The sequence below is a fragment of the Artibeus jamaicensis genome, unplaced genomic scaffold, assembly GCF_021234435.1.
Source record: "Artibeus jamaicensis isolate MK-2021 breed Jamaican fruit bat unplaced genomic scaffold, CSHL_Jam_final contig_548, whole genome shotgun sequence".
Lineage (NCBI taxonomy): Eukaryota > Metazoa > Chordata > Mammalia > Chiroptera > Phyllostomidae > Artibeus > Artibeus jamaicensis.
In genome coordinates, this window is record NW_026521883.1 from 9,320,217 (window position 1) to 9,347,589 (window position 27,373).

The window sequence follows — 27,373 nt, forward strand, 5'->3', positions numbered from 1 at the left end:
ATCTAAAACACTCTACCAGATGTTTAGGAATCTGCATACTGATGGAACTGAGATCTAGTCTAATATGGTATATATAAATGTGGAGTTACTTTGTATGATTCTTCCCCTATTTGCCAATTTTTTCTCCCATTCAGTGGAATATGTATCTGAAATACTCCAAAACCTAAAAATATCTGTTGAAAGTGTAGATTTATATAGTACCGGTAATAAAAACATTTTAAATTTTATTATGAGAATTTAAGGTTATATAATTTTGGCCAAAATACAACAGTCCATTTTTAATTTATTGATTTCAGAGAGAGAGGAATGGGGAGAGAGACAGACATTAGTTTGTTGCTCCACTTGCTTATGCGTTCGTCAGTTGATTCCTCTATGTATCTCCTGACCAGGGGTGGACCCAGCAATGGAACCAGCAATCTTGGTCTATTGGGATGGTGCTCTAACCAACTGCGCTGCCCCGGCCAGGGCCAATATTCTACTTTTTAACTGTAAGTTTGCAGCACATTCAAGTATGTGTTCATTCATTTCTGATAATAACTAGCATCCAAATTACCTTCCTTAGGTATGAGACTTAAAGTCCCAGCAGGGAAATACTTCATATTCAAGAACATTTATTTCTCCTCTTGACTTCAAAGAAATAGTATGTGTTTATATATAAAAAAGCAAAGAACTTAAACAGGGAACTTCTATTTCTGTGAAGTGATGATGCTCCTTCCTCTTAATTTGAATGTGTTTAGAAGCAGACTCAGGAATAAGGTCTTTATTGGATAGCTGCCTTATTTTATTTTAGGGTACCACAGATTTCCAGAAAATTAAGAATACCTATTGCCCAACATAAACTCAGAAATATATTCACAAGTCAATGAGAAAAGAAATTAGGAGTAAATTTAGATTGTCTAAACCTGTCTTCGACTCCCTTCTAATTTACATAGAAAAATATCACAACTTGCCTATATTGGCAAACGTATGTACTCATAAGAATTTTGCTCAAATTTCCCTTAAAAATGCTGGACCACTAACTAAAAATTTAATTAGTAATACTAATATGGATGTTCTATCTTAAAGGCTGTAACTATCGGAATTAAATAATTCTTCTAATTAAGAGGATAATAAGAAGTCAGATTCATTATAGTTATATTTCTAAATGACTGATCCCAACATGATTGGGCAATGAAAAAGGAGAGCTGAAGAAGAATCTTGCGCATTCTGTAAAATACTTGAGGATCACAGGATATCTAAAGTTCTGTGTATAGCTCTATTTAAAAATGGCAAAAAGCAAGAACAACTTTCGGAATTCCCCTGGCCAAGGGAGTAACAGGGGTTCCCAGAGGCTGTTTAGCGAAGCTAAAGTCCTTTCCAAATGGTAGTGGATTTTAAACAAGAGAAATTTAAAAGTACCTGTTGAAGTTTAAAAAAAAAATTGCATGCCTGGAGTCCCCTACCCTAAAGATTTTACTTCAGTAGGGCACTTTTACTTTGTAAAAGCTCCAGAAGTGATTCCGATATGCACCTCCAGTTGAGAAGCCTGAGCACCAAGCGACTCTTCAGCCTGAATGTTGATTTCTCTAACCTCATGCTACTTTGGTTGGTGTGAGTATGATGACATGGTACGTCTCTTTTCTACAATACTTTCTGTACCTTTCACTAAGGTTTGATTCAGTGCAGAGCTAAGTACTTAACTTCTGAAGAAACACATCAATAGGAAATATCAACTCTAAGCTGGGTACCAGTTCATAAAAAACTCTTCCTAATAAAGAGAACCCATGACTAACAAAAACAGAGGCCAAGAGAAGACGTACAGGTGGCCAACACACACATGAGAAGCAGCTCAACATACTAATCATTAGGGAAAAGCAAATTAAAACCACACTGAGATGTCACCTCACACCTGTTAGAATAAATATTATCAGAAAAACAAGAAATAACAATTGTTGGTAAGAACGTGAAAGAAAAGAAAACCCTTGCCCTGGCCAGGTGGCTCAGTTGGTTGCAGCATGCCCTGTACACCAAAAGGTTGTGAGTTCAATTCCTGGTCTGGGCCATACCTAGATTGCAGGTTCTATTCCCGTAAGGGCATGTACAAGAGGCAACTGATGGATGCTTCTCTTTCACATTGGTGTTTCAGTGTTTCTCTCTCCCTCTCCCTCCCCTCCCTTCCTCTCCCCTGCTCCATCCCTCACTCCATTCCTCTCTTTCTCAAATCAATAAACATATCCTTGGGTGAGGATAAAAAAGAAAAAGGAAACCCTTGTTCACTGCTGGTGGGGTTTAAAATTGGTGCAGCCACTATAGCCAACAGTACGAAGGTTTCTCAAAAACTTAGAGACAGAACTAGTATAATGATCCAGCAACACTTTTGGGTATTTATGTGAAAATATAAAAACACTAATTCTAAATTACATGTTTATGACAGTATTATTCACAATAACCAAGATACGGAAACAACCTAAATGTCTACTGACGGATGAATGGATAAAGAAAATGAGGTGTGAACATACAATGGAATACTACTCAACCACAAAAAAGAACGGAATCTTGCCATTTGCAACAACATGGATGATCCTTGAAGGCATTATACTGAGTGAAGTAAGTCAGAGAGGAAAAGATAAATACTGTATGTCCCATTATATGTGGAATCTAAAACAAACAAAGCTCATGGATATAGAGAATAGACTGGTGGTAGCTTAAGGTCAGGAGTGGAGGATGAGCGAACTGGTTGAAGGGGGTCAACAGGTACAAATTTCCAGTTATACAATGAGTAAGTCAGGGGGATGTAATATACAGCATTGTAAGTAGCGTCGATAATATTGTACTGCATATTTGAAAGTAGCTAGGAAAGTGGATCTTGAAAGTTCTCATCACAAGAAAAAAATTCTAACTATTTATGGTAACAAATACTAACTAGACTTACTGAGGTGATCATTTTACTATATACAAATATCAAACCTTTGCATTGTATACCAGAAACTAATATTATGTTAATTATACCTCAAAATTTTTTAAGAGGCTAGTGCCCTTGCCAGTGTGGCTCAGTGGATTGAGCATCAGCCTGAGAATGAAAAGGCTGCTGGTTCGATTCCCAGTCAGGGCACATTCCTGAGCTGTGGGTTAGGTCCCCACTTCAGAGTGTGCGAGAGAAACCAATCAACATATCTCTTGCACACTGATGTTTCTCTCCTCTTTCTCCCTACCTGCCCCCCTTTCTCAATAGTAAATAAATAAAACCTTAAAAATAAATTAATTAATTAAAAGAGGCCAAGAAAGAATTTAATGGCCAGGTTTGGCTCATCCAAACGCAATCAATCCATCAGCAGTGTTTGCCACCAGGGCTGGAATGCAGTGGTCTCAAATTTAAAGAGCAATTACAGTATTTTTTCAGGCATATGGTTAAATTATACTCTTTCAATGAACATTTCAAGTTGAAAACTCACCACCTCCAAATAAAAATCTAAGAATTGTCTTTTTATTTCCTGCAGCTAGTGATAAACTCACAGAAAGAGGTACCATATTTTGCCATGTATAATGTGTACTTTTTGCCCATATTTTTGAGGGAAAAATAAGAATGCACATTACACTTAGGCATAATGATTATATACCACAGGTATAGCAGTCCCGTGTATAATACACACAGACACTGTGGATACCCATTATACATAGCGAAATATTGCTTCTCAATCTTCATTCTTCTCCTGACTGTTCATACTACCTATAGGAATTCTAATCCCTTCAAAAGGCTAAAGTCTATACTTGTCAAGGATTAAAAGAGGAAAATTAAAAAAAAGTTTCTAACCTAAAATAATCATAAGGCCATGAATCTTCAACCTGAGATCAGCCCTGTACCAAAAGAAGTCCAACAAACCCTTCCAAACTAACAAGTCAACCAAACAATACAACCCCAAACCTCAATGACTTCAAAGGCTCTGAATCAATCCCTCCTTAAGCCTTCCTGGAAATCAGTAGGAGTGAGAATATTAGCTATCATAAACTCATTATTTTCCAAAACCTTTGTGGGCTTAACTTTTCAAAGTCTCTAAGGATATCCCTTCTCCTTAATTTCATAATGAGCTTGTACCTCGCAGCTAATAACATTACCATATAATATCAGCAACAGCTAATATTTATTGAGGGCACATACAAGAATCAACCAATGAATGCATAAATGAGTGGAACAATAAATCTCTCTCAAATCAATAAATAAAATTTAAATTAAAAGAAGGGAAGAGTAATCTGTAATAGTGGGCCTCAAACTTTACTGTGTGTCATGGTCAATGGGAGAGCTAATGTTCAAACACAGACTGCTAGGCCTCACCCCTAGAGTTTCTGATTTGGTGGCCTGGGATGGGTACTGAATTTCTAACAAGTTCCCAGGCACTGCTGGTGGTGATGCTGGTACAGGGACCACTGCTTTATGAGAAGGTAAATGAGGTAATCCACTCTTACCTTAGCTATTACCTTCTCATGTGAAAACACTTCTCTACAGAGTACTTCCAACAAGAGAGACACTTAGGATTTAAAAACACCTCCAGAGTCTGAAAGCTAAAGTATAACTTTTTTTTACCCCCACTTCACAAAAGCTCCAATGTCACCACGGCAGTGGAAATCCAGAAAAAGGGAAATTAAGAACTGAATGATTGCAAACTCCCCTCAACAACCTCTTACATCCACTTTTTACATCTTCAGCCTGAAAAGTGTTTCCTTTGGCTCTCCTAGGGCAAGAGAGGTGCCAATAGGAAAAGGAAGTAGATTGTTTCTTAATACTGAAAAAAATGAGGACAGGCTCTGATATTATAACAGAATTTTGCCCTATAAACAGAAAATTTGCCCTGACTGGTGTAGCTCAGTGGATTGAGCGCAGGCCTGCAAACCAGAGGATTGCAGTTTGATTCCCAGTCAGGGCACATGCCTGGGTTGCAGGCCAGTTCCCTGCAGGCCAGTTCCCAGCAGGGGATGCACTAGAGGCAACCATACATTGATGTTTCTCTCCCCCTCTCCTTCCCCTCTAAAGATAAATAAACGAAATCTTAAAAAAAAAACACAACAGAAAATCTCAGAATGCTATAAATTCCTCTTTACCTCTCCTTTGTCACATTATCCTGCATCTCAAAGAAGCTATTCCTTTTATCCAAGACAGACCCCAAGTCTACACTTTCTTAGGCAGCTTAAATATTGATTATGCCAATGTCATCTAGGATAAACGACTTCAGGGAATAGGATTTGTTAAAAATGTCTCCTCAGTCAACCAGGAAAGCTTCTTTCTTGGATGGGTGCTCTCAACCATGACTAAACTGTACCAAGAGAAATATATTTTAAAATATTAATATGGCCTGGCACCTTCCTGATGCTAATCCTTCCAGGCCCATCCCAATGGCACAACTGGGAAATTAACTGAAGAGAAAAGCAATCTCCCCTCTGCTCTCTACTTTCAGATGCTCCTCCTCTACAGCTTTGCCATGCAGACTCATTTTATACACACACACACACACTCTCTCTCTCTCTCTCTCTCTCCCCCACAAATAACTCTCAGCAGGAGCCCAAAATCAAAGCCTAAACCCATGGTTTTTAAGTGAGCAAGTCCAATTTCCTTCTTTGTAGCCCTTGACACATGCTGGCTGGGAGCCGTCTGGATTTTTTTCTGCCTTGTTCCTGCACCAGAAGGCTCTGCACTGCAGGTCAGGGGATGATAAGGAAATGAACAGTGTAATTTCCAAGGCCTCTGAACACGGCCTTGTCAGCAGCTCTGGAGGCAGGTTACTCAAGCATGGCCTGAAGAGTGAAAACCACAGAGAGGAGGACTCAGCCAGCCAGCAGTGGCAGGATCTCAGCTGTGCATGTTACTGCCACCTCCAGCCTAAAAGCCCAAGCCCTGCTGCCTCCCTGGATGAGCTCTGCAGGTAAAAGCTCTTATACCCAAATGGCAAATATACAAGTTCACACTGGGGGAGGAAGATTAAGGACTGGAACTTAGATTCTCCACGCACTCGTGTGCAGAAACAAAAACATTTAGTGCTCTGCCAGCATACGAGACTGCACGTGCTGGCAAACCCACAGCGACAGCTATCCCACATACCCAGCCCCACACCAGGGCTATGACCAGAAAAAAAAAACACAATTCATATGAAATCTGAAATTCAACAGGTCACTTCAATATCCTTTAAAGCCAATTTTGGTCTCTCCCACCCCACCCCAACCCTAATGTAAGTATCAGGGGCTTTAGAACACATCACCAGTATGCAAATTTTCCAACCCAAATTTGAAACTTCTTTTGCACATAGTGCTGAAAGTCTTAACCAACATGTTTATCTCCTCATACTGGGCTTCCTGTATAGGCAGAAGGTTTTTATACTTCAGTCCATTCTTTACCTAGGGTGAGCTGAGACATATTTTAACTCAAATCACATTTTTCTTCTTTTTTACTATTTGTTGAATGCTTCCCAAGTGCCACGCACTGTTCTAAACATTTTATATGGGTTAACTAACTTAATCTTCCAACACTACTACATAGAAACTACTGTTTTCCTCATTATGCAGAAGAGAAAACTGAGGTAGAGCAGTTAAGTAACTTGCTCAAGATCACTCAGTTAATAAGTGGTAAAGTTGAAATACAAAAACCAGATAATCTGTTTTTTTTATATTTTAACAGGCTTTAAACTCTTAACCACTAAGTTATACATCAGTTGATGTGAAATTTAAGTTCAGAAGGCTGGGGTTTTAAGTAAGAAATGGCTCCCAATGCCCACTGTATAAAGAAAATTCATGATGGTGCTGAAATATTAAAGTATAGAGCAATTATCTGGAGAGTCTTCTGGAAGTAGATTCTGGGCCCCTACCACTAATGTATTTTAGCAGATCTGAGGTAGCATCCAAGAATCTTCATTTCTGACATGCAGGTGATGTGATGCACATGGTTTTATGGGCCACACTTTCAGGAACTCTGCTTCAGATGGTAACCTGTGAGCTCCTCACAGAGCAGGAACCACCTCTGCTGTACTTGCCAGTGTATACTCAGCACCAAGCACAATATCTGGAACCTAACATGCATTCAATTAATGTACTAAATGATGAAAGGTGATAATGGTCTATCATCTTTTAAAAACTCGTCAATTAATGATATGTCCAGGAAGTACCAAGGAAGAGTTATTTTTTTCCTTACCTGCAATTGCAAAATAAAGAAGGAACTGGTAATGCCTCAATGATTACAATGTAAATTTGACTGAATGCAATATTTAAGAGTCACTTGCCAAGTAGCAGTTTAAAAGTAACTTTCCCCTCTTTATATGTAATAGGATAGGTTCGGTGTCAGCTGTAAATGGTTGTTCTTTGCAAGCATGGTCATCTTACCAAAAAACCCAAACTCAAAGATCCTTTTATTGTTGACAATGTTAAAATCAGTATGAAAACAAATTAAAGCACTCTTGAACCAAACAAAAATTAACTCAAAATGGATCAAGGACCTAAATATAAAACATGAAACAATAAATTACTGTATATAAGGGAAAACATAGCCCTGGCTGGTGTAGCTCAGTGGATTGAGCGTGGGCTGTGAAACATAAGGGTTGCCGGTTTGATTCCCAGTCAGGGCACATGCCTGGGTTGCAGGCCAGGTCCCTAATGGGGGCCATGTAAGAGGCAACCACACACTGATGTTATTCTCCCTCTTACTCCCTCCCTTGCCCTCTCTAAAAATAAATAAAACCTTAAAAAAAAAAAAAGAAGAAGAGAGCCCTAGCTGGTGTAGCTCAGTGGATTGAGCGCAGGCCTGGGAACCAGAGTATCATGGTTCGATTCCCAGTCAGGGCAAATGCCTGGGTTGTAGGCCAGTTCCCAGCAGGAGACACATGATAGGCAACCATACATTGATATTTCTCTCCCTCTCTCCTTCCCTTCCCCTCTAAAGATAAGTAAATAAAATCTTAAAAAAAAAAAGAGAGAGAGACAGAGAGAACCTCAAAAGGCAAGGGAAGTAAAAGCAAAAATTAATGAATGGGACTATATCAAACTAAAAAGCTCCTGCACCTCTGGCTAGGTAGCTCAGTTGGCTCAGTTGGTCAGAGCATTGTCCTGAAATGCCAGAGTTGCAGTTTTCATTCCCAGTCAGGTCACATATAGGAGTCAGCCAATGAATGTATGTATGAGTGGAGTAGCAGATCAATGTTTTTCCCTCTCGCTTCCTCTTTCTCTAAAATCAATAAATTTAAACTAACTAAATAAATAAATAAAGCTTCTGCACGGCAAAAGAAACTAATAACGAGACAAAAAGGCCGCCAACCAAATGGAAGAAGTTATTTGCAACAACACTTCCAATAATGGGTTAATAAAATCAATAAATTTAAACTAAATAAATAAATAAAGCTTCTGCACAGCAAAAGAAACTAATAACGAGACAAAAGGCCACCAACCAAATGGAAGAAGTTATTTGCAAACAACACTTCCAATAATGGGTTAATATCCAAAATATATAACTCATACAAGTCAACAACAACAAAACAATCCAATTAAAAAATGGGCAGAGATATATGCACCAGGACCAGAACAGACATTTCTCCCATACAAATGGCCAACAGATGCAAGATAGGGCAAAAGCAGGTTTACAGTTGTTGGTATAGAAAATATAAGAATTAATAAATAATATAAGAATAAACTGTGTTTTGCATACTCACAGCTCTACACTTATTTTCCCCCCACCTTGTATGTGAAAAGATGCTCAACTTCACTAGCTTTTAGGGAAAGACGAATCAAAACTACAATGCGATACCACCTCACGCCTGTTAGAATGGCTGTTATCAACAAGACAAGTAAAAACACGCGTTGGAGAGGTTGTGGGGGAAAAGGAGCTCTCATTCACTGCTGGTGGGAATGTAACCTGGTACAGCCACTACGGAAAACAGTCTGGAGGTTTCCCCTCAAATTAAGAATTCAGTTACCATATGACCTAGCAACCCCTCCTCTGGGTACCTCCCCCAAATTTTCAAAATATTGATTTGTAAAGATACATGTATCCCTATGTTCACTGCAGCATTGTTCATGGTGGCCAAGACATGGAAACAACCAAAGTGTCCTTTGTTAGCTGAATGGGATAAATAAGATGAGATACATACATACAATGGAATTCTCAGCCATAAGAAAAAATGAAATACAGCCATTTGTGACAACGTGAATGGATCTTGAGAATATCAGGCTAAGCAAAACAAGTCAAATGGAAAAAGTCCGTATGATTTCACTCATATGAGCTGTAAAACTAAGAGCAACAAATGAACAAACAAGACAAACAAAAACCTGTAGACACCGACAACAGTATGGTGGTTATCAGAGGGAGGAGAGAGTGGGTAGGTGATAAAGGATGAGGAGGCTACAATATGTGGGGATGGAAGATGATTTGACTTTGGGTAGTAAACACACAATGCAATATACAGGTGCTAATTATAGAACTGTCCACTTGAAACCTATATAATTTTACTAACTGATGTCACCCCAATAAATTTTAATTAAAAAAAAAAAGTCTTGCTCTGGCTGCTGTGGCTCAGTGGATTGAGCAATGGCCTGCAAACCATAGGGTCGCCAGTTCGATTCCCGGTGAGGGTACATGCCTGGGTTGTGGGTCAGGTCCCCAGTAGGGGGTACATGAGAGACAACCACACAATGATGTTTCTCTTCCTCTTTCTCCCTTCTTTCCCCTCTCTAAAAGTAAATAAAGTCAAAAAAATAAATTTAAAAAAAGTCTTGAGAGTATTTGGGCATTTACATCCAAAGTTTCTGAGGTAATTTTTAAAGTGGGAAAACAAAAAATGTCTCATAACAGTTAAAGATTTGTTAAGAATCCTGGAGTGACAACATGATATAAAAATGTGGTAACAAAATACCTGGCTTCTATGTCTGGCTTTGCCACTGACTACCTGGGAGATCCCAGACAAGTCACATGACCTCCCTGGTCTTAGTTTCCTCTTCTATAAAATGAGGAGGTTGGACAAGATAATCTTTCCCTGAGCCCTCCTTGAATTACAACACCGAGGTGGAAAACAGAGCTGCTGAAGAAAAAATAAATTAAGCTCAGGCTCCACTGTAGTTAAAGAATACATCTCTGTTCCACATAAATTTTTTCCATGAAGGAAAATGCTTGAGGTAATTTGGCTTCAGGAAGCAAAGCTGACTGCTAAGCTATCACTGAGAAAGAACAGCTACAAAAGGATGAAGGTGTTAAGAGAGAAAGTCTTGTATCAGTAGGAATACAAGAGACCTGACCTTGGTTGGGCAATGAGGGATTGCAACACAATAGAACTGAGTTGGAAGGCAGAAACCAGGGCAGGAAAACAAAACCAAGGGCAAAGTAAGATGCTTAGAACAAAGGATATAAGATATAATAGCAAGCATGATCAGAAGGCAAAATAGCTAAGAACATACTTTATCATTTTCTTTGTATCCTAAAGTAATGGGGGAAGTGGTAATATATGCAGCATTCTGAGAGCGGCAGCAGCAGCAGCAGAGTGTTTCTACCTTGCAAGATCAAAAGCAGCAGCTAAAGAGGTAAGAGGAGCTCCTGGTTGCAAACTTCTAGATCCTTTAGCCACTAGAGCCTACTGGTTACTTTATATGACTTGAAAAAAAAAGGAGTCTCACTTAAACTCCTGGTTTCAGCCCTGGCTCTGTCTGCATGACAAGAGTTGTCACAGATAGATCACTGCCTTCTGTGGTTTGTAAATTCTTTTTTTCTTGCCTGTCAGAGTGGCAGTGCAAGCATTAAGCTTGGAACATTCAGACAGGCAGTGGTCCCTAACTTAACAACCTATCAATCAAACCACAGGCAAGGGAACAGGCAGGAGCCAGAAGGCTCAGTCTTGTTTATTCCTCAACAATCCGCCCCCATCCTCATCTCTCCAGCTAGCAGAAAGTATGAGGCAGGCGTGCTCAACAATTCGGGGCAGCGGCAGTTGCTAAGAGCCATCTCTGGACTCTGAAACAGCACAGTGAGCCATGCCAGAGAGAGGTGTGGTGGAGAAGTGGTCCCATGAAGGGAAATCCACATCCTTGGCTAACAGAAAATTCCCTCAGTTATAGCATAAGATACATACGTGTATGAAAGAAAAGGTCCTGAGGTAATCTGAATATTCAAACCTTCCTTATTAGCTAGTGGAAGACACGTGACAATTCTACCCTATACCACAAACTCCATTTGTCTACTCTCCTCTCTCCGAGGAGGGGTGGGCAGGGGGACTCAGGTCAAGACACTCCCAAAATATTGAGTTTTCTTTCTTCAGGACAATTCCCAACTCAGAGTATGTGATTCCTAGATTATATCAAAACATGTGTTTTGCTGTTTTGACTCTGTTGGCTGTCCCACATGGAAGAAACATTGCAAACCAGTAAAGCCATAGGCAAGCCCATATCTCAGAATGAAAAATGTTTTTTATTGCTTAAAGATTTTATTTTTTTAAAGCAGGGGCGACAAGGGAGAAAAACATCACATCAGTATGTGACAAAGATTGATCAACTGCTTCCCACATGCCCCCAACTGGGAATCTTGTCCGCAACTCTAGCATGTACCCTGACTGGGAATCAAATTGGTGACCTTTCGGTTTGTGATGCCTACCCAACTGAGCCACACCAGTCAGGGCTCAGAGAGAAAATCTTAAAAGAGGTTTTCAAAGACTTAGCCCATAAGCTATTGTATTAATCATCAAACACTGACTAAACACCTATCATGCCCTAATCCTAGAGGTCCTACTTTCTCAAAAGCTACTCAACTCCAAGATTGTTAGCCCTTTTTTCCTGAGCCTTTTCCTCCTCCCAGAATCACCGTCTCCCTGCACAAAGTGTTTTCATCTCCTAGCAATGTCCAAACATTTATTTAAATAATTATTTTCATGGTCAGAGGTTTTATGTTAAAGCACCCTCAAAACGATTGAGGGAACAGGGAAAGGAACCAAGAAAGCTGGTTCCTGTTTACAGTTAACATCAAAATGCACAACAAATGCTCTATTTCTGAAAGTAATTCCCAGCAATTTTATCTTCTTTGCAAAAACTGAAGCACAGTTTCTCTACCTTTTCTCTCTCATTCTACTGCTCTCAGTCTCCCCGGGCCACAAGGCTTATAACACAGCTACATTATTAAGGGACAAAACTCCCCCAGCACCAAGGTGTATTCTTAGCCAAATGGACTGCATCCTTCAGCCCAATTATAATTTGAAGGGCCACTCAACCAGTCTTTGCATCTATAAGAGAAAATGTGTTCCATTTGCCTCTCTGTTGGAGACTATCATGCACATTTAGAATTAAATCCTACATGAAGCTAAGCATCATTAATCCTTTCACCCATAGACAAATACTGGGCTTAGAAGATTGCAGCATTTGAGGCAAGAATCCTAAACAGAAAGGAAAATGAAGGCCAGTCTTAGAAGTGGCTACTTTCAGCAAAGGAGGAACAATGATTATGAACTTGGGTATATATGGCAAGACTTTACTGAAGCCAGATGTAGGAAACAGTCTAATGGGCCTGGAACAGAAGCAAGAACTCCTGGTACTCCAAGGCCTCTTCAAAACAGTATTATCCATCTGCACCCCAGAGAAAATGGTAAATTGCAGCCAGCTTAGGATGAACCATGCCAGTAACCAGCTGGAACTTGACTCTGCTGAGGTGGACGATAGCATCTGCCACCTAAACACAGGCAGCTTCTCTGGCAGCTGCCACTGGTAAAAGGGAATAAACCATTGTGTTATTAGTAGAAGAAAATTCATTGCCCTGTTGCCAAGGAAGCCCAGATGTTGCTAAGAGCTACAGATGTGCCACAGGCAAAGACCAAAATATCTACAGCAAAAAAGCATAAGCTACCACTGGAATCAGACACTGAGAGGGCACCACCACCTAAACATACAAATCCACCTTCTATTTATTAACACTTACATATGAAAATAGGTATTCCCTGTTGCAGCTGATGTAATTACAGAGAAATCAATTTATACTACATCTACTGGGATCCACTGAAAGCACAGGGTGAGCAGAACACAGAGCAGAAAATCAAGAGCCAATGAACAGCTTGTCCCCAGGCCAACCACTCTGCAGGCGATTGTAAACTGCTGAAGTTTAAGGCAGTCTGAGCTGACCCTAGCCTCTCACCTCTCTACTCCAGCTCTGCAAGCTCCATTTCCTGAGACGTGAACTAAGATCATCTTCCCAGACTAGAGTCCCTCCCGAGGCTGCAGGCACCTGTCCTTCCAAGTCAAACAGAAGGCATGGTATCATCATTACATTGTTTGGCAGCTATTAAACCACGAGGAGACTTTGATTCCCAATAGTTAAGTGAGATACCTGGCCAAGATCTATACCTTTTGTGGCCAAAGAATCTCTTTCAAGGCTAAACTTTCACAGCTACCACACTAATTCATAAATCCTGATTAAGTACCTCATAGTATAGTCAGTACCTCCTCCCCCCTTGTTTACCTGTCCCTCATTGTTCCCCTTTGCTCTTTGGTAGCCACCAATACTGTACCTGGTGGACATCATGCCATGGGACTTAACTCTTTTCTCCTCCCAAGACCCAGCAACAACATTTATCCCATTAAGAACAGCATTCAACAGAAATGCTATTAAGTTTATCGACTTATTATTAAATTGACCAATGGCTTAGAGGACGAAATGCCAGTCAAGCTGGGAACCACATGAAGTGTAATGCTACTTTCTGGCAACAAGTGTCTGAGGTAGGACAAAAACAAGGTGGGAGGTTCTCAGTTTGACTTAATAGAAAATTCATTCTACAAGTAGCTCCCCCCAACAATAAATATTCTTCTCCAAAATGTCCAGGCCCACTGTTAAGGAATCTGTAGCAAATCCCCTGATTTAAAACAAAACCATATTATCATTACCAACTGCTCTGACCTTGTAAATGGTCATTCCCCACGAACTACTGAATCTCCCACAGAGCACACAGAGCATTTGGTGGTTCACCCAGGGCAGTTCTGACTGGCACCAGGCAGCCAGATCTGGCCACCTCTTACCTTTTCAGACTTGACTTTCTTTAGCGGGCGACACTCATTCTCCCCTTCCTCTGGCTCCGGTTTAGCTCCCAAGGGATTGAGCGCTGCCCCAGGCTCAATAGCTATACTCCCAAGTGGCTCCACAGCTCCTGTATCCACCCCTGCACTTCCATCATACTGACCACCCCGTGATCCCAAAGGGACTGGCTGGAGGACCCCAGGATCCTTTTCTGAACAAGTCCCCACTCCTTCGCTTCTCTCCTTCTTGCTCTTAGATGAGCTGTTCTCCTTCTCCTTTTTAGAGCCGGCTATACTACGGGATGCCTTAGTCGCCTTCTCTGAGCCCTTGGGAGCAATAGCAGCAACCAGGCTTCCTGCATTGGCACCATCTCCTGAGCGTCCCTGCACCTCCTTCTTGCTAGCTGCCCCCTCACTTGGAGTGAACAGGGAAGTCCCTGGAGTGGGTTTGCTAGTGTCTTTGCCACTCTTATTCCTTTTGGATTTTGATTTGCCTTCCTTCCCTTGAGGACCTGGTACTGGGGTCACAAACTTGATGTTGTCTGGTAGTGTGGCCACAGCATTGGGAGCCGGTATCCCCACCTCCTTTGAGCCTGACATTTCCAGTTTCTGCTGGTCCTTTTCCAGATCGGCGTCCAGGTCAATGATGAGATTCCCTACTCCAATGTCCCATTCATCCCCACTGTCGTATGTCTCAACCGGGTTTGCATCCACTCCTTTCCCTCCGGAGGCTCCACTGCTCAAGGACATCTTAGAGTCAACGTCCCACCTCAAGATTCAAGGCTCTTCCTTGCCCCCAGCTTTCCTATTTTCAGCTTCAGCTATGTTCTCAGACCTGCCACATTGGTCAGTACATGCCCAGTGGACAACATCATTGCTGGAAAAAGAAAATTTGAAAAGCTGTTAAAGAAAACAATACAGGCAAGGAGACAGCCTGAAATAAACTCCCACACAAAACAGACCCTTTCCTAGGGGGCTATCACATCATAATGGACAAAACAAACAAGTTCAATTGTATTTCTAAACAAGTCACATTGGACCAGAGAAAAGTTAATTCCCACTTCATCTCCCCAAGGAAGAATACAATATTTCCAAAAGCCCAGAGATTCGATGGTAAATCTTAACTAGAAATTCTCTAGAGTTAGTTTCCCCTTCCCAAGAGACTTATTTCTACTACCATTGCCAGCTGGCAATCTTCCCTCAATAAATACAAGCCCTGGCACAACACAGATTCAAGTTCTAGCACAACTTTGTTACTCATAACCCTTTTTTCTCCCTGCTAGTTCTTGAATTACCAGAGACTCAGACCACAGACTAGCAAAAGCTTTAAAAGCCCTCTACTGCCCTGGCCTGGTAGCTTAGTTGGTTAGCGTCATCCAGATACACCAAGGTTTTGGGTTTGATGTCTGGTCAGGGCACATGCAAGAAGCAACCAATGAATGAGTGAATAAAGAGAACAATAAATTGATGTTTCTTTCTCCAAAATCAATAAATGAAAATTTAAAAAAAGAAGCCCTCTATTAACATGGCCTGTCCCTACTAAAAATAATAAAAAGACTGTCTTTTTACTGTTAGGGGATGGGGTATCTAATTATGGGTAAGTACAAATAAAATATAAAAGCAAGCAGAACTGGGAAAAATACATCAGGATACAGGACAAAAAACTGTAACTAGGAACTATCCTCAGAGATGCCTCAACCAATTAATTTAAATTCTGTTAAATCAGCCTTAGTAAACTCCAGGTTTCAAATTATATCCAAACAGCGGAATTGAATGTGGCCTCTCCACTTACCACTAAAATGTCTATGAAAACACATACACACACACACACACACACAAAAGAAGAAAGAAAAAGGAAAAAAATGTTACCTCATCAATAACTGAACTACTAAAAACAACTACTGAAAAACCTAACACTAGAATGTGGGATAACTCTCTACATTCTTGTTGAAGATTGATGGCACTGTCTTGGCCTCACCACAAGAAATAGATAGGCTAAAATGGTTGGGGCGGTGGTGGTAAAAAGGGTCGTTTATATCTCCCCAATTCCTTACTCATGAGACCTGAGGAGTATACCATCTAGAAAACCTAGCAGCCAACATATACCATCCTGATACTACTTTATGACAAAACCAAAGAGTTCTGTTCTTGCTCACTGTCCTCCACCATCATTCTACATCCTTTTAGAAAATAATTCATAAGGTAACAGAGCAAAAAGAGCAAACCAGTGGTGGCACAATGAATCCTACAAAGTGGATTTCTAACAGGTAAATGCTACGGATGGGACAGAGACTAGACAAATTGTACCTTTTTACCTATTCTCTCAAGACAGCGTCAAAGAACCAGGCTGCACTTACATGAAAAGATGTCATCCTAGGAAAGCAAAACTGTACCAAGTGGATGCCTGTTAGCAACTGGATTTAAGAGAGAAAAGTGGGCACATTAATCTGCCATTTAGCTGGAGATCTGAAGAGAAAATAATCCTTTACCCAAGGAAAGCTTAATGCCAACAGCAAGCAACCACTGGTGGCATCAAGTCTATACAGGTCTTACTTCAAAAAAGGATGAGAAAAATGTGTGTGTGGCCTGGCTGTGTAGCTCAGTTGGTCAGAGAGTCATCCTGACACGCCAAAGTTGTGGGTTCACTCAGGGCACATATAAGAAGCAACCAATGAATGCATAAAAAAGTAGAGGAACAAACTGCTGTTTCTTTCCCCCACCTTCCTCTCCCTCCAAAAAAAAAGAAAAAAAAGAAAAGAAAAAAATCAATAAATTTAATAAATATATATTTTCAAAAGTGTATGTGTAATAGGGAACATGATGTAGGAACTACGAAAAATGCCACCTACAAGGTAAAGGAAACATAACTGTTGAACAGTCAGAGAAATACCTCTGCAAAATGATTTAGAATCCTGAATAAATTTTTAGTAAAATGTTTGGAATTCTCAACACTGCATAAGACTTGGCCTATATAAAAGAGTAGTGTAGTATATATTTGTTCATTCATTCAATGTTTCCTACTATGTGCCAGGCACTGGAAATACAGCTGCAAGTTAAGATAGTAACACAGGGGAACATGGTACTGGAAATTATTCTATTATAAAGGGCAGAAAGCATTTCTAGAAAAGGGAATGCTAAGTGAATCTGCATTATAGAGGATTAAAACATAGTTCTCCCCATCATCATAATTAATCACCTCTTTAACCTTTTTTAAAGATTTTTATTTATTTAGAAAGAGGGAAGAAAGTGAGAAAGAGAGGGAGAGACATTGATGTGTGAAAGATATATTGATGGGTTGCCTCATATGCCTCCAAGTGGGGACCTGGCCCGCAAACCCAGGCATGTGCCCTGACTGGGAATAGAACTGGTGACCTTTTGGTTCACAGGCCAGCACTCAATCCACTGAGTCACACCAGCCAGGGCCACCCCTTTAATCTTTGCAAGTGTGGCTAGTCTTATAGCATAACTCACATTCAACTAAGGCTTACCACTTTTCTCCAGAGCCACACTCTCATTAGTATGTGATTTAACCAATGTAACCATTACAACAACCCCAGGTTTGTTTAGTCTTGGAAAAACAATAAAACTTCCAAAATATGTTCCTTTAAAGAAAAAAGAAACCTGCCCTGGCTGGTGTAGCTCAGTGGATTGAGCACAGGCCTGAGAATCAGAAGATCGCGGTTCAATTCCCAGTCAGGGCACATACTTGGGTTGCAGGCCAGTTCTCAGCAGGGGACGCACAAGAGGCAACCATACATTGATATTTCTCTCCCTCTCTCCTTCCCTTCCCCTCTAAAGATAAAGAAATAAAATTTTAAAAATAAAAAATAAAAAAAGAAACCTTTCTCTAGGAAGCAGAATGGTACTGGAAGAGAAAGACGCTAAAGGACTATGTAAAGGAAAGAATATAAAGTACATAAAAATTTTAGTGCACACTGAGAGATTCTGACAGCTCTCTGTATATTGGCTGATCTGTTGTATGAAAATAGGAAGAAACCCCATCTTCCTTTATAAAAAGACAAAAACTGGGCCAACCCCAAACTACATGAACTAAGGGGGGGACTGCCAGAGAGAATAGGGGGTACCAGGTGGAGGGGGAAAATTGAGACTACAATAGCATAATCAATAAAATATATATTTAAAAAACTCACTAAAATGAGAATTAAAAGTCTACAAAATTTTCAAGAGAAAAAAGCAGCTGTTAGGGGTCTCACAGTGAATCAAGTTGTCATATGTAAAAGCAATCGATTTTCAGTTATGTAAGAACACATATATCCATCCTGTTAAAAATTATTTGAAGCACTAAAATCAGTTCAGCATAGCATAAATTTGAATAATTCTTGTAATTGTTTTGTTTTTTCTAGTAAACATGAAATACTGCCATTACATTTTTTTAAAAACTGTGCTTTTCAGAATATGAAAAGAACATCTGACTGTCTGTGCTCATTTCCAGATTCCATATCTTTCTTTTAATCCTCACCCAAGGATATTTTCATTGATTTTAGACAGACAGGAAGGGGGGGGAGAGAGAGAAAGAGAGAGAGAGAGAGAGAAACATCAATGTGAGAGAGAAACATCAATGTAAGAGAGAAACATCAATAGGTTGCCTCCCATAAGCATCTCCACCGGGGACTGAACATGCAACCTAGGTATGTACCCTGATTAGGAATCGACTCTACAACATTTTGGTGTAAGTGACAATGGCTCCAACCAACTGAGCCACAACAGCCAGGGTCAGGTTGCACATCTTGAGTGAGATATTAAATGGAGGGATGTCAGAGGAGTATAGTTTAAGACCAAGAAGCCATTTCATAAGACAAAAGATCTTATAACTACTATTCTTTAGTCCAGAAAGAAGAATACTGAAGGGAGACCGGCTAGTTAGCTTTAAATATATGATTACTGCAATGTAGAAGAGAGAAATTTATTTTGTGATGTTGAGGGAAGAAACAAGACCAGTAAGTAGAAATTACAGAAAAACAGATATTTAACTCAGGAAAAAAATTAACAACCTGAGATTTCCAACAATGGCTCACAATGCCTAATGACACTATATCTTTATTACTGAAAGTATTGAGCAGAAAAAGCATAACCACCTGGCAATTAAATTACACAAAGAATTCCTCTATGTGTGGTGAGGGTAGTCTGGACATACCTAGGGCTTCTTTCAAGTCTGTAATTCTATTAATATTGCTATAATAGAGTATTTTCCCTACTAGAAAACTACCCAGAATTTCTGAATGACCAGGATGCAAAGAAAACATATTATGAAGACTGATCTTTAGGAGTACTGATGTTCTCTGTAGAGAACCACTGTCCTATTTTCGAGGGTGTTAAGAGTTTTTATGAGTAGTACTTCTCAACCAGGTGACTTTTCAGAAATCCGGCTTTCCAAACCCAGCAGACCTCATAGTAACTTTGATGGTACATTTCCAAAAACACACTGTAAAACTGCCAAAGATTCTTTAATCAGCCTGGCTGCAACAGCCAAGCCACTTCCCATCTGCTCCCTACAGTATCCCTCGCTTTACACAGCTAATAATCAACTCTCTGACAGGTCACTGCAGAGATGTTTAACCCCAGGAGGTAGGGCCACTAACATGCTATCTGGAAATGAAACACACTGACCTCTTGTTTCCGTGGCAGAGAAAGGATAGAATCAGGAATCAGGAGAACCAATACCTTACAGAGAATACAAGGCACTTTCAACTTGCCAGAGCCTCCTTAAATATTTTCCTCTCTCTTTTCTCCTTCTGCCTAATTGTATTCCACTTCTCTGTTTAGGGCCACAATTCATCAGACTCAGGAATTCCTTGTCAGTACCATTTGTGACTTGTTCCTGCACCTGATTTCCTCTCTGTGGGGATGAAACTAGGTCATCACAATCATTCCCCATACCCTGTACCTTAACAACAGTAGTTCAAATTCCAGTTTCTTCTTTGGAACTTGACTTGATCTCTCAGACTCCCAGTCCATAGACTGGTTTGCTATCACAGATATCAGGTCACTGACTGCTTTTTTAGGGCACATGACATAGATCACACCACTCAAAAATGAGCAAGACCTCTTCAAGAGGTTCAGGAAGAGAAATAAAAAAGTCCTCATGTGAGGTTTCTGCCCCTAGCCTGAGGACACAGGCAGCAACTGACCTTACCTAAGTGTAAACATAGTGAGAACAGTACTTTGCTTTCCACCTAGACAGAGCTCTGTATCCATCCTAGAGGGCTTCAGAGGGAGGATCTCTTTAATTGCCAATGACCCAGAGATAATATAATCTAAGTGGCAAATTGTCCAATGTTATTCTACTGTAAATTTATTTGTTATCCCCTCTCCTTATGAGTTTTGAATCAATCTTCTTATAGGCTTTGACCTGGGTAAGCAACCACTGTGTATAATCTACTTGGGAACACAAAGGTCATACACATTTGGATGTGAGGGTGATCTGTCTGGCTAGGTAGTTCCCTCCAAGAGCTCTATGTATGAAGAAAAAAATGCGACACCAAATTCTAGGAATGTAGCATGGTGTAGGAAAAAGAGTACAGAACTTAGAATCAAGAGATGTGATTTCTGGACTCCAATATCCATTGATGCTAGCCAGATTCTAGCCAAGCTGCTCCTTTAAATATTAATTTTTTCATTATAAAATGGAAGGAGAATCCATCACGACTCTAAGCATATTATGAGAATGCAAATCTGAAAAATATAAAACAACTAAAAAACAAAAAATGACCCAAATATTCTGATAATGTTCTGGTGTCTGAACTTAGAGGACTGTTTCATAGTTATACCTGTATAAAGTTATCTAAGGCATTTTAAAAATAAAGAAAAATGTTTAAAAAGTTTTTTGTTTTACAAATTAAATTATAGGTAGTACTGACATCCATTTGAGTTCTATGAAAGAAAATGGCAATCCTTTCTTTAACAAATTCAGAGTTCTGGGTTTTCCCTTTATGGCACTCCTACCTTGAGGTATGGCTCATAAAACTCTCCACTATAGTGTCTGACAAAAAGACTCCATCTTGCTTTAAAATCTCTCAGTAACAAAAGACTAATCTCAAAGCTCATGGTTTTAACATCTGGACTACCTCTCTACCAACTGTTCCAATACACTAGGATGCTGACCCCACTGAGAGGACAGGCCTTCAAATCTAAATTGTGAGTGTTTCATAGGATTTGATGCCCCAGGGAACTGTTAATAAATAATAAATGGGATATAGCAAGGTTGCTAGAAGAAAACTCTATCATACCATCTTTCCCGAATTCCATATGCTACCTTAAATCACTTTGTACTTAGCCAACCTCAGGTGAGGCTCATACAAAATGTAAACCCACCTCAGTGATGCTGAGCTCACCCTGCTAGATCAGGCATCTCCCTCTCCAACTGCCATGCTTCATAGGAGCTCGCTAATCAATTCAATTTCCACCTAGGGCTCTAACGAGAAACAATCAACTTTCCTTTGGGTATCTCCCTTAATTTATTACATTAATTACTGTAACAAAGAAACTGTGTCATCTCCTCAAGTACCACAGCTCTCAGCTTATACCTCCAATGAGGATCAGATAAAGAACAGACTAACAGTGCCAATTTGAGAAGAGGGATACAATTCAACAGGGCTCATCTGACCATGTGTCACCTAAGGACATAGAGTGAAAGTGTAGCATTTCTCAGTCTCTGAGTGTTAATACACTGCATCGCATGAATAGTGTTATAGCCCTCACAGGATGCTGTTCTCAGAGATCATGAGGATTGACCTGTTTCATTTCACAGAAGAACTGACACTTCCACCAGACTTCCACCAGGACATAGCTATTCAACAGGGTGCAGGTTTAGAGCTTGGGTGTTTGTTGATACTGCTCTGTGCAGGCATGCATCCCACAACAGGCTAAACAGCATATTGAATATGTAAATAATTCAGTCCCAACCCAATAAGGAACTAGGGAACTAGTTTCATTTGGTGGAACTAGTCCACAAAGAAAACCCCTACCAAGGTCTAAGTGTAAGAAGTTCAAGAAGCAGAAGGCCAAGATCATCTCAAGTAAATAATAGAGAAATCCACCATTCCTTGTCTCCTAATAATGATGGCTATGTAGCCATTTTTAATTTAGTTCTCATTCCCAGAGGTAAACTTCCTGTGCTAACGAGAAAGAGGTGATATCAACTTCTCAGAAAAAAAGTGAATAGTGGTTGGTGATGGATAGGAATCAGGAGATCTAAGAAATGGGCTTTCCACACAGAATTATTGTGTCAAAGCTTTTCTGTATGTCAGTCTCCTCATCTCTAAAATGAGGAATAATATGGGTCAAAGGCATAAAGGAAAAAGAAAAACCTAAGTATTTGTCAAGAAATACACAATTTGCCTTCACTTTTTATATTCTGGACCACACCTCCCTACCCAAATTTCTTACACAAGAGCTACTATCCTATAGTTACTCTAAAGAGCAAAGAAAACTTGTCTATCAAAAGATAACATCTACACTTTGGACTAGCCATAAAGAATGGTAGAATCCACAATCACATCCTTAAGAATATCTAAGCCATGTCTACTTCTCTAGCCTTGTTTCATGACCACACTCTTGTCCTCTGCATCCCACTACCATCTTACTGCCTTATGGCCTTTATCTGACACTCCCTGTGCACATCCTACCTCTCAATGTGGGATGATTTGATTAATATTTGTTTCCACCAGTAGACTGTCAGCACCCTGCTTAACTGTACCCTACAGTTAAGCACCCTGCACACCATATCCTAAGAACAGTGTTTGGTTCACAGTCCAGCCTCAGATATTTTGGTCAATAAATGAGTGATCAAACACTGCTTTCCTCAATCCATAGATCAAAATAGTGCCTAGGTTGCCACTTCTCCCCATTCTTACTTTGACTTGATTTGTCACTATTATAAACTATCTCAATTACTTGATAATCCTCAAACTTACTAGAACAGAGTGTGGATTCCTCTCTCTAGAATAAAAGAGGCAGATTCAGCCTGACCTGTGTAGCTCAGTTGGCTGGGTGTCACCCCACAAAGTGAAGGGTTGTAGGTTCAATCCCGAGTCATTGCGCCTACAAGAGGCAACCAATAGATGTTTCTCTCTCATATCAGTGTTTCTCTCCCTCTCTTTCCCTCTCTCTCTAAAATAAATAAAAATTTTAGAGTAACAACCACAAAAAGGATGCAAATTGAACAAAACAGTCCCCACATTTCTTAAAATGCCTAACTGCTCCTGACTATTCTTAGCCTTCAGTCTTATACATACACAGTTGCTTTCCAAAATAGGGTTAATCCACAAGTCAGGTAGTCTGGACATAACCGACTCCCGAGAGCCCTCGTGTATATTCTTCAATGTATTATAGGTCAGACTATCAGACTTAAGCCACCTAGTCCTTACATTTTAAACACTTGTGAATTAAAAGTGACAGAAGTCAGAAAAGTGGTCATGTCTGGGAGAGGGTTACTGACTGGGAAGAAGCATGAGGAAACTTTGTGGGATGCGGGAAATGTTTCTATCTTGAACAGCATAGTGGTTATAAATATGGAAAAGTGAGTTGTAAAATTACGATTAGTATACTTAATGCAACTTATTATCACATTATACTTCCACAAATAAAATAAAATAGTAACTACCTATGAATAAAAGAACTGCAACACTAGATCATGGTTCTAGTCCTCAAGCAGTATTTTATGTGATAATGGTAAAAGGGAATCATGTCATCGATCTTCTTAGGTTAGAATATTTAGGGGGATGGTAAGAAGGAAAAAAAGAAAGAAAAAGATGAAAGAACCTAACTACTTACTTACATATTACCCTAAGTTTAACTACATTGTAAAACAGATCTGTTGAGGAGACTGAAAGAATTAATTAGTGATAGAAACAGTAACAACAAGCTTAAAGAAAAAAAATGAGGTGATTATCCCTGGCTGGTGTGGCTCAGTGGACTGAGTGCTGGCCTTTGAACCAAAGGGTCTTGCCTGGGTTGTGGGCCAGGCCCCCAACAGGGGCCACATAAGAAGCAATCACACATTGTTTCTCTCCCTCTCTTTCTCCTTCCCTTCCCTTTCTCTAAAAATAAATAAATAAAATCTTTTTTTAAAAATGAGGTAATTACTGAGAGTAAATCCTGGGGAAAAAAAAAAAGTTGTAACCCTGGCTGGGTGGTTCAGTTGGTTGGATCGTGTCTGTAACTGAAACGGTTTAATTCCCAGCCAGGGCACATACCTGGGTTGTGGTTCAATCTCCAGTCTGGAGTGTACGATCCCCAGTACCAGTTACTATGGAAGGCAACCAATCGATGCTTCTCTCTTGCACTGATGTTGCTTTCTCTCCCTTTATCCCTCTCTAAAAGCAATGAGAGGATGTCCTCGGGTGAGGATAGAAAAAAAATTGTAGAGGAAAACATTACTGTATACTAAGTAATGTATACTAAGTAATTGTTTAGTTCAATAATAAACAATCCTTAACATAATAAACAGTGAACATTGATTAATCTAACTAAAAACTGTGACATATCTATATTAGTGGAATTTGACAAAAAGAGGGCAATAGAAGAGCATATTATTATTTAGAAACATGGGAGTAAATACAAGAAAAAAGATTAAGAAGTTTAAAGCAGTTGACTTGGAAGTGAAACTTGGTGGTGACAAGGAGTAAACAGTGGAGTGCTGAGTTTCATTGAAAGCTATAGTACTATTTGACGTTTAATATAAATTTCATGGGAAGAGAAAATAAACAAGTTATGTATATTAATTTGATAAGTAGAACATTTTAAAACAATTTTATAAAAAGCTGAGAATATACCAATGTTCCTTGACTTATGATGGGGGTTACATCCTGATAAACCCACTGTAAGTTGCAAATATAAAAAAGTCAAAAATGCATTTAATATACCTAGCCTACCAAAGTTAACAGTTTTAGCCTTAGCCTAGCCTCCCTTAAACATGCTCAGATTACTTATATTTGGGCAAAATCATCTCACTGCCACTGCCTAGCATCACAAGACAATATTATATGGTATGTTGCTAGCCCGGGAAATGATTAAAATTCAAAGTACAGTTTTTACTGAATGTTATTGTTTGCACACCATTGTAAATTTGAAAAAAGCATAGGCTGAATTATTAAGTTGGGGATTGTCTGTATACCTCAAGATATCCCTTGCTTTTCTTAATAGGTTATTATAAAATATATCAATTCAATAATTTTGAAGACCTTTGGGAGATGGGAGGAAGAGCAGCAGAAGTGAGGCAAGTGTGGCTATCCAGGGGCAATACAAGGCCCTCTGGTAGCAGGACTGTTCTGCTTCTTGACAGCAGTCATGAAATTGCACAAAACTAAGTATACAGATTCACAAACAGGTACAAGTAAAACTGGGGAGATTTGACTGAGATCTGGTAAGGAACTGGTAAGTCTTTATCTTCTTCTCTTCACTAGATAGGATTTGAAAATATTTCCTCTATTTTTAAAAAACTGAATATTATTTTTTACATGTCTTCATTAAAGTCTTCACCTCCTCTGGTCATCAGCTCTGATATGTACTTCTTGGGGATCAAGAGAATACAGTTATTACAAACACAGACAAAGTTTGGTTTTGTACAGAGGGGAGTTATTTTTATCTTTATGTAGTTCTGATTCTCTTTCTAATGATGCCAAACATTCCCCTGGCAGCACACTGAGCTAATTTTTCTAGGAATAGTTTACCAAGATTCCTAGTCTCCTTTGGGAACTACAATTGTTAGATAGAAGTTAATCACACTAAGAAAGTGGTTTGGACTTTTCTGCTATTTTTTAAAGTATTTTTTATTGATTATGCTATCAGTTTTCCCAATTTTTGCCCTTTATCCCCCCTCTGCGCTGCCCCCCCAACCCTCCAGCATTCTCCCCCTTAGTTCATGTCCATGGGTTGTACATATAAATTCTTTGAGTCCTCTGTTTTCTATACTGGTTTTTTTTTTAGCTCTGTCTTTTAATGCCTACTAATTATGCTTCTTTTTCCCTATACCTTTTCCCCCCTATTCCTCCCTTGCCCCTCTCCACTGAAATCCCTCCATGTGATGTTCATTTCTCTGATTCTGCTCCTGTTCTATTTGCTTAGTTTTTGTTTTTGTTGTTTTTCTTTTCTTTTAGGTTCATTTGTTGATAGTTGGGAGTTTGTTGTCATTTTATTGTTCCTATTTTTTTATCTTCTTTTTTTAGCTAAGTCCCTTTAACATTTCATATAATAATGACTTTTCTGCTTCTTTTAAATGTAATATTTGTCTATACCGAAGCTGATCTATTTTTCATCTCCCACACACAAGATACTCCTTCCATCTACCCACATCAGCCAAGATATCCTAAACTATACTCCAAACAATTTGGGAACCTAACTACCTGAAAAGGCTTAATATCATGGGGAAACCTAATTATGTCACTTATGGCAAATATTTTTTAAGAATTTATTTATTTATTTTTAGAGAGTGGAAAAGGGAGGGAGACAGGGAGGGAAACACTGACATGCAAGAGCAAGAGAAACATTGATCTATTGCCTCTCACATGCCCCCAACTGGGGACCTGACTGCAACCCAGGCATATGCCCTGACCAGGAATCAAACTGGTGACCTTTTGATTTGGGGGATGACACCCAACCCACTAAGCCACACCAGTCAGGACTGGAAAACATTTACTAGTGTCAAACAAGAAATAAGGTAAGTGTCACTGCTTAAACTCTTGCACCTAGAAGAATTTATCAATATGGTTTTTGGAGGTAATGTCATAAGGAACCAGCACAGGGCAACAAGGGAAAACTACAACGAGAGAGGAAGTAGAAATGCTCAATTTGACTTTTTACTCTCCCCTATTCCCATACAAGTGTAACAATCTCTAGCAGGAGTGTCCAACCTTTTGGTGTCTCTGGGTTGCCCTGGAAGAAGAGTTGTCTTGGTCCACACATTAAATACATTGCAATATGCAATCATAAAAAAATCTCACAACGTTTCAAGTAAATTTACAAGTTTGTGTTGGGCCACATTCATAGCCATCCTGGGCTGCATGCGGCCTGCAGGGTGCAAGCTGGACACCCTTGCATCCAGGGCAAGTCATTGCACTTATTTGAACCTAAGTTATTTCACCTGTAAAAAGCTAAGATAATTAATATACCATAATACAGTATAGAAAATAGAGCAGCACTCTTATATCAAACTCATTAATATCCCTACAGCAAAATGAATATTTACCTGAAGTAGAACAAAAAAACAATATAAGTAGCTTCTTATTAGCTGAAGTCAGGTGGTGCCTACCTTACAAAAAAAATTTTGTTTTCAGAGCTTTTGCTTTTTAGAACCACAGAGAAGGGACTATGGAATGATGTATGAAGTGTTCACGGTCAGAAAATCAGTTTGCTAATGCACAACAAAACATTTTGT

At 39.6% G+C, this 27,373-nt stretch overlaps 1 protein-coding gene across 5 annotated transcripts in view; it reads right to left on the reverse strand.

The window, feature by feature from the left end:
- Nucleotides 1-27,373, reverse strand: part of ZNF609 (zinc finger protein 609) — a 198,590-nt gene that overhangs the window by 158,283 nt on the left and 12,934 nt on the right. For 4 of the 5 annotated variants that reach the window (XR_005083977.2, XM_037155548.2, XM_037155546.2 and 1 more), the window contains exon 2: nucleotides 13,984-14,857. Coding sequence is in view for 4 of the 5 variants with exons in the window: in XM_037155548.2 (XP_037011443.2) it covers nucleotides 13,984-14,730 (747 nt within the window). In the remaining variant the exon portion in view is untranslated. The remainder of the gene's footprint in view (nucleotides 1-13,983; nucleotides 14,858-27,373) is intronic. The other variant, XM_053670030.1, reaches the window with a different exon arrangement.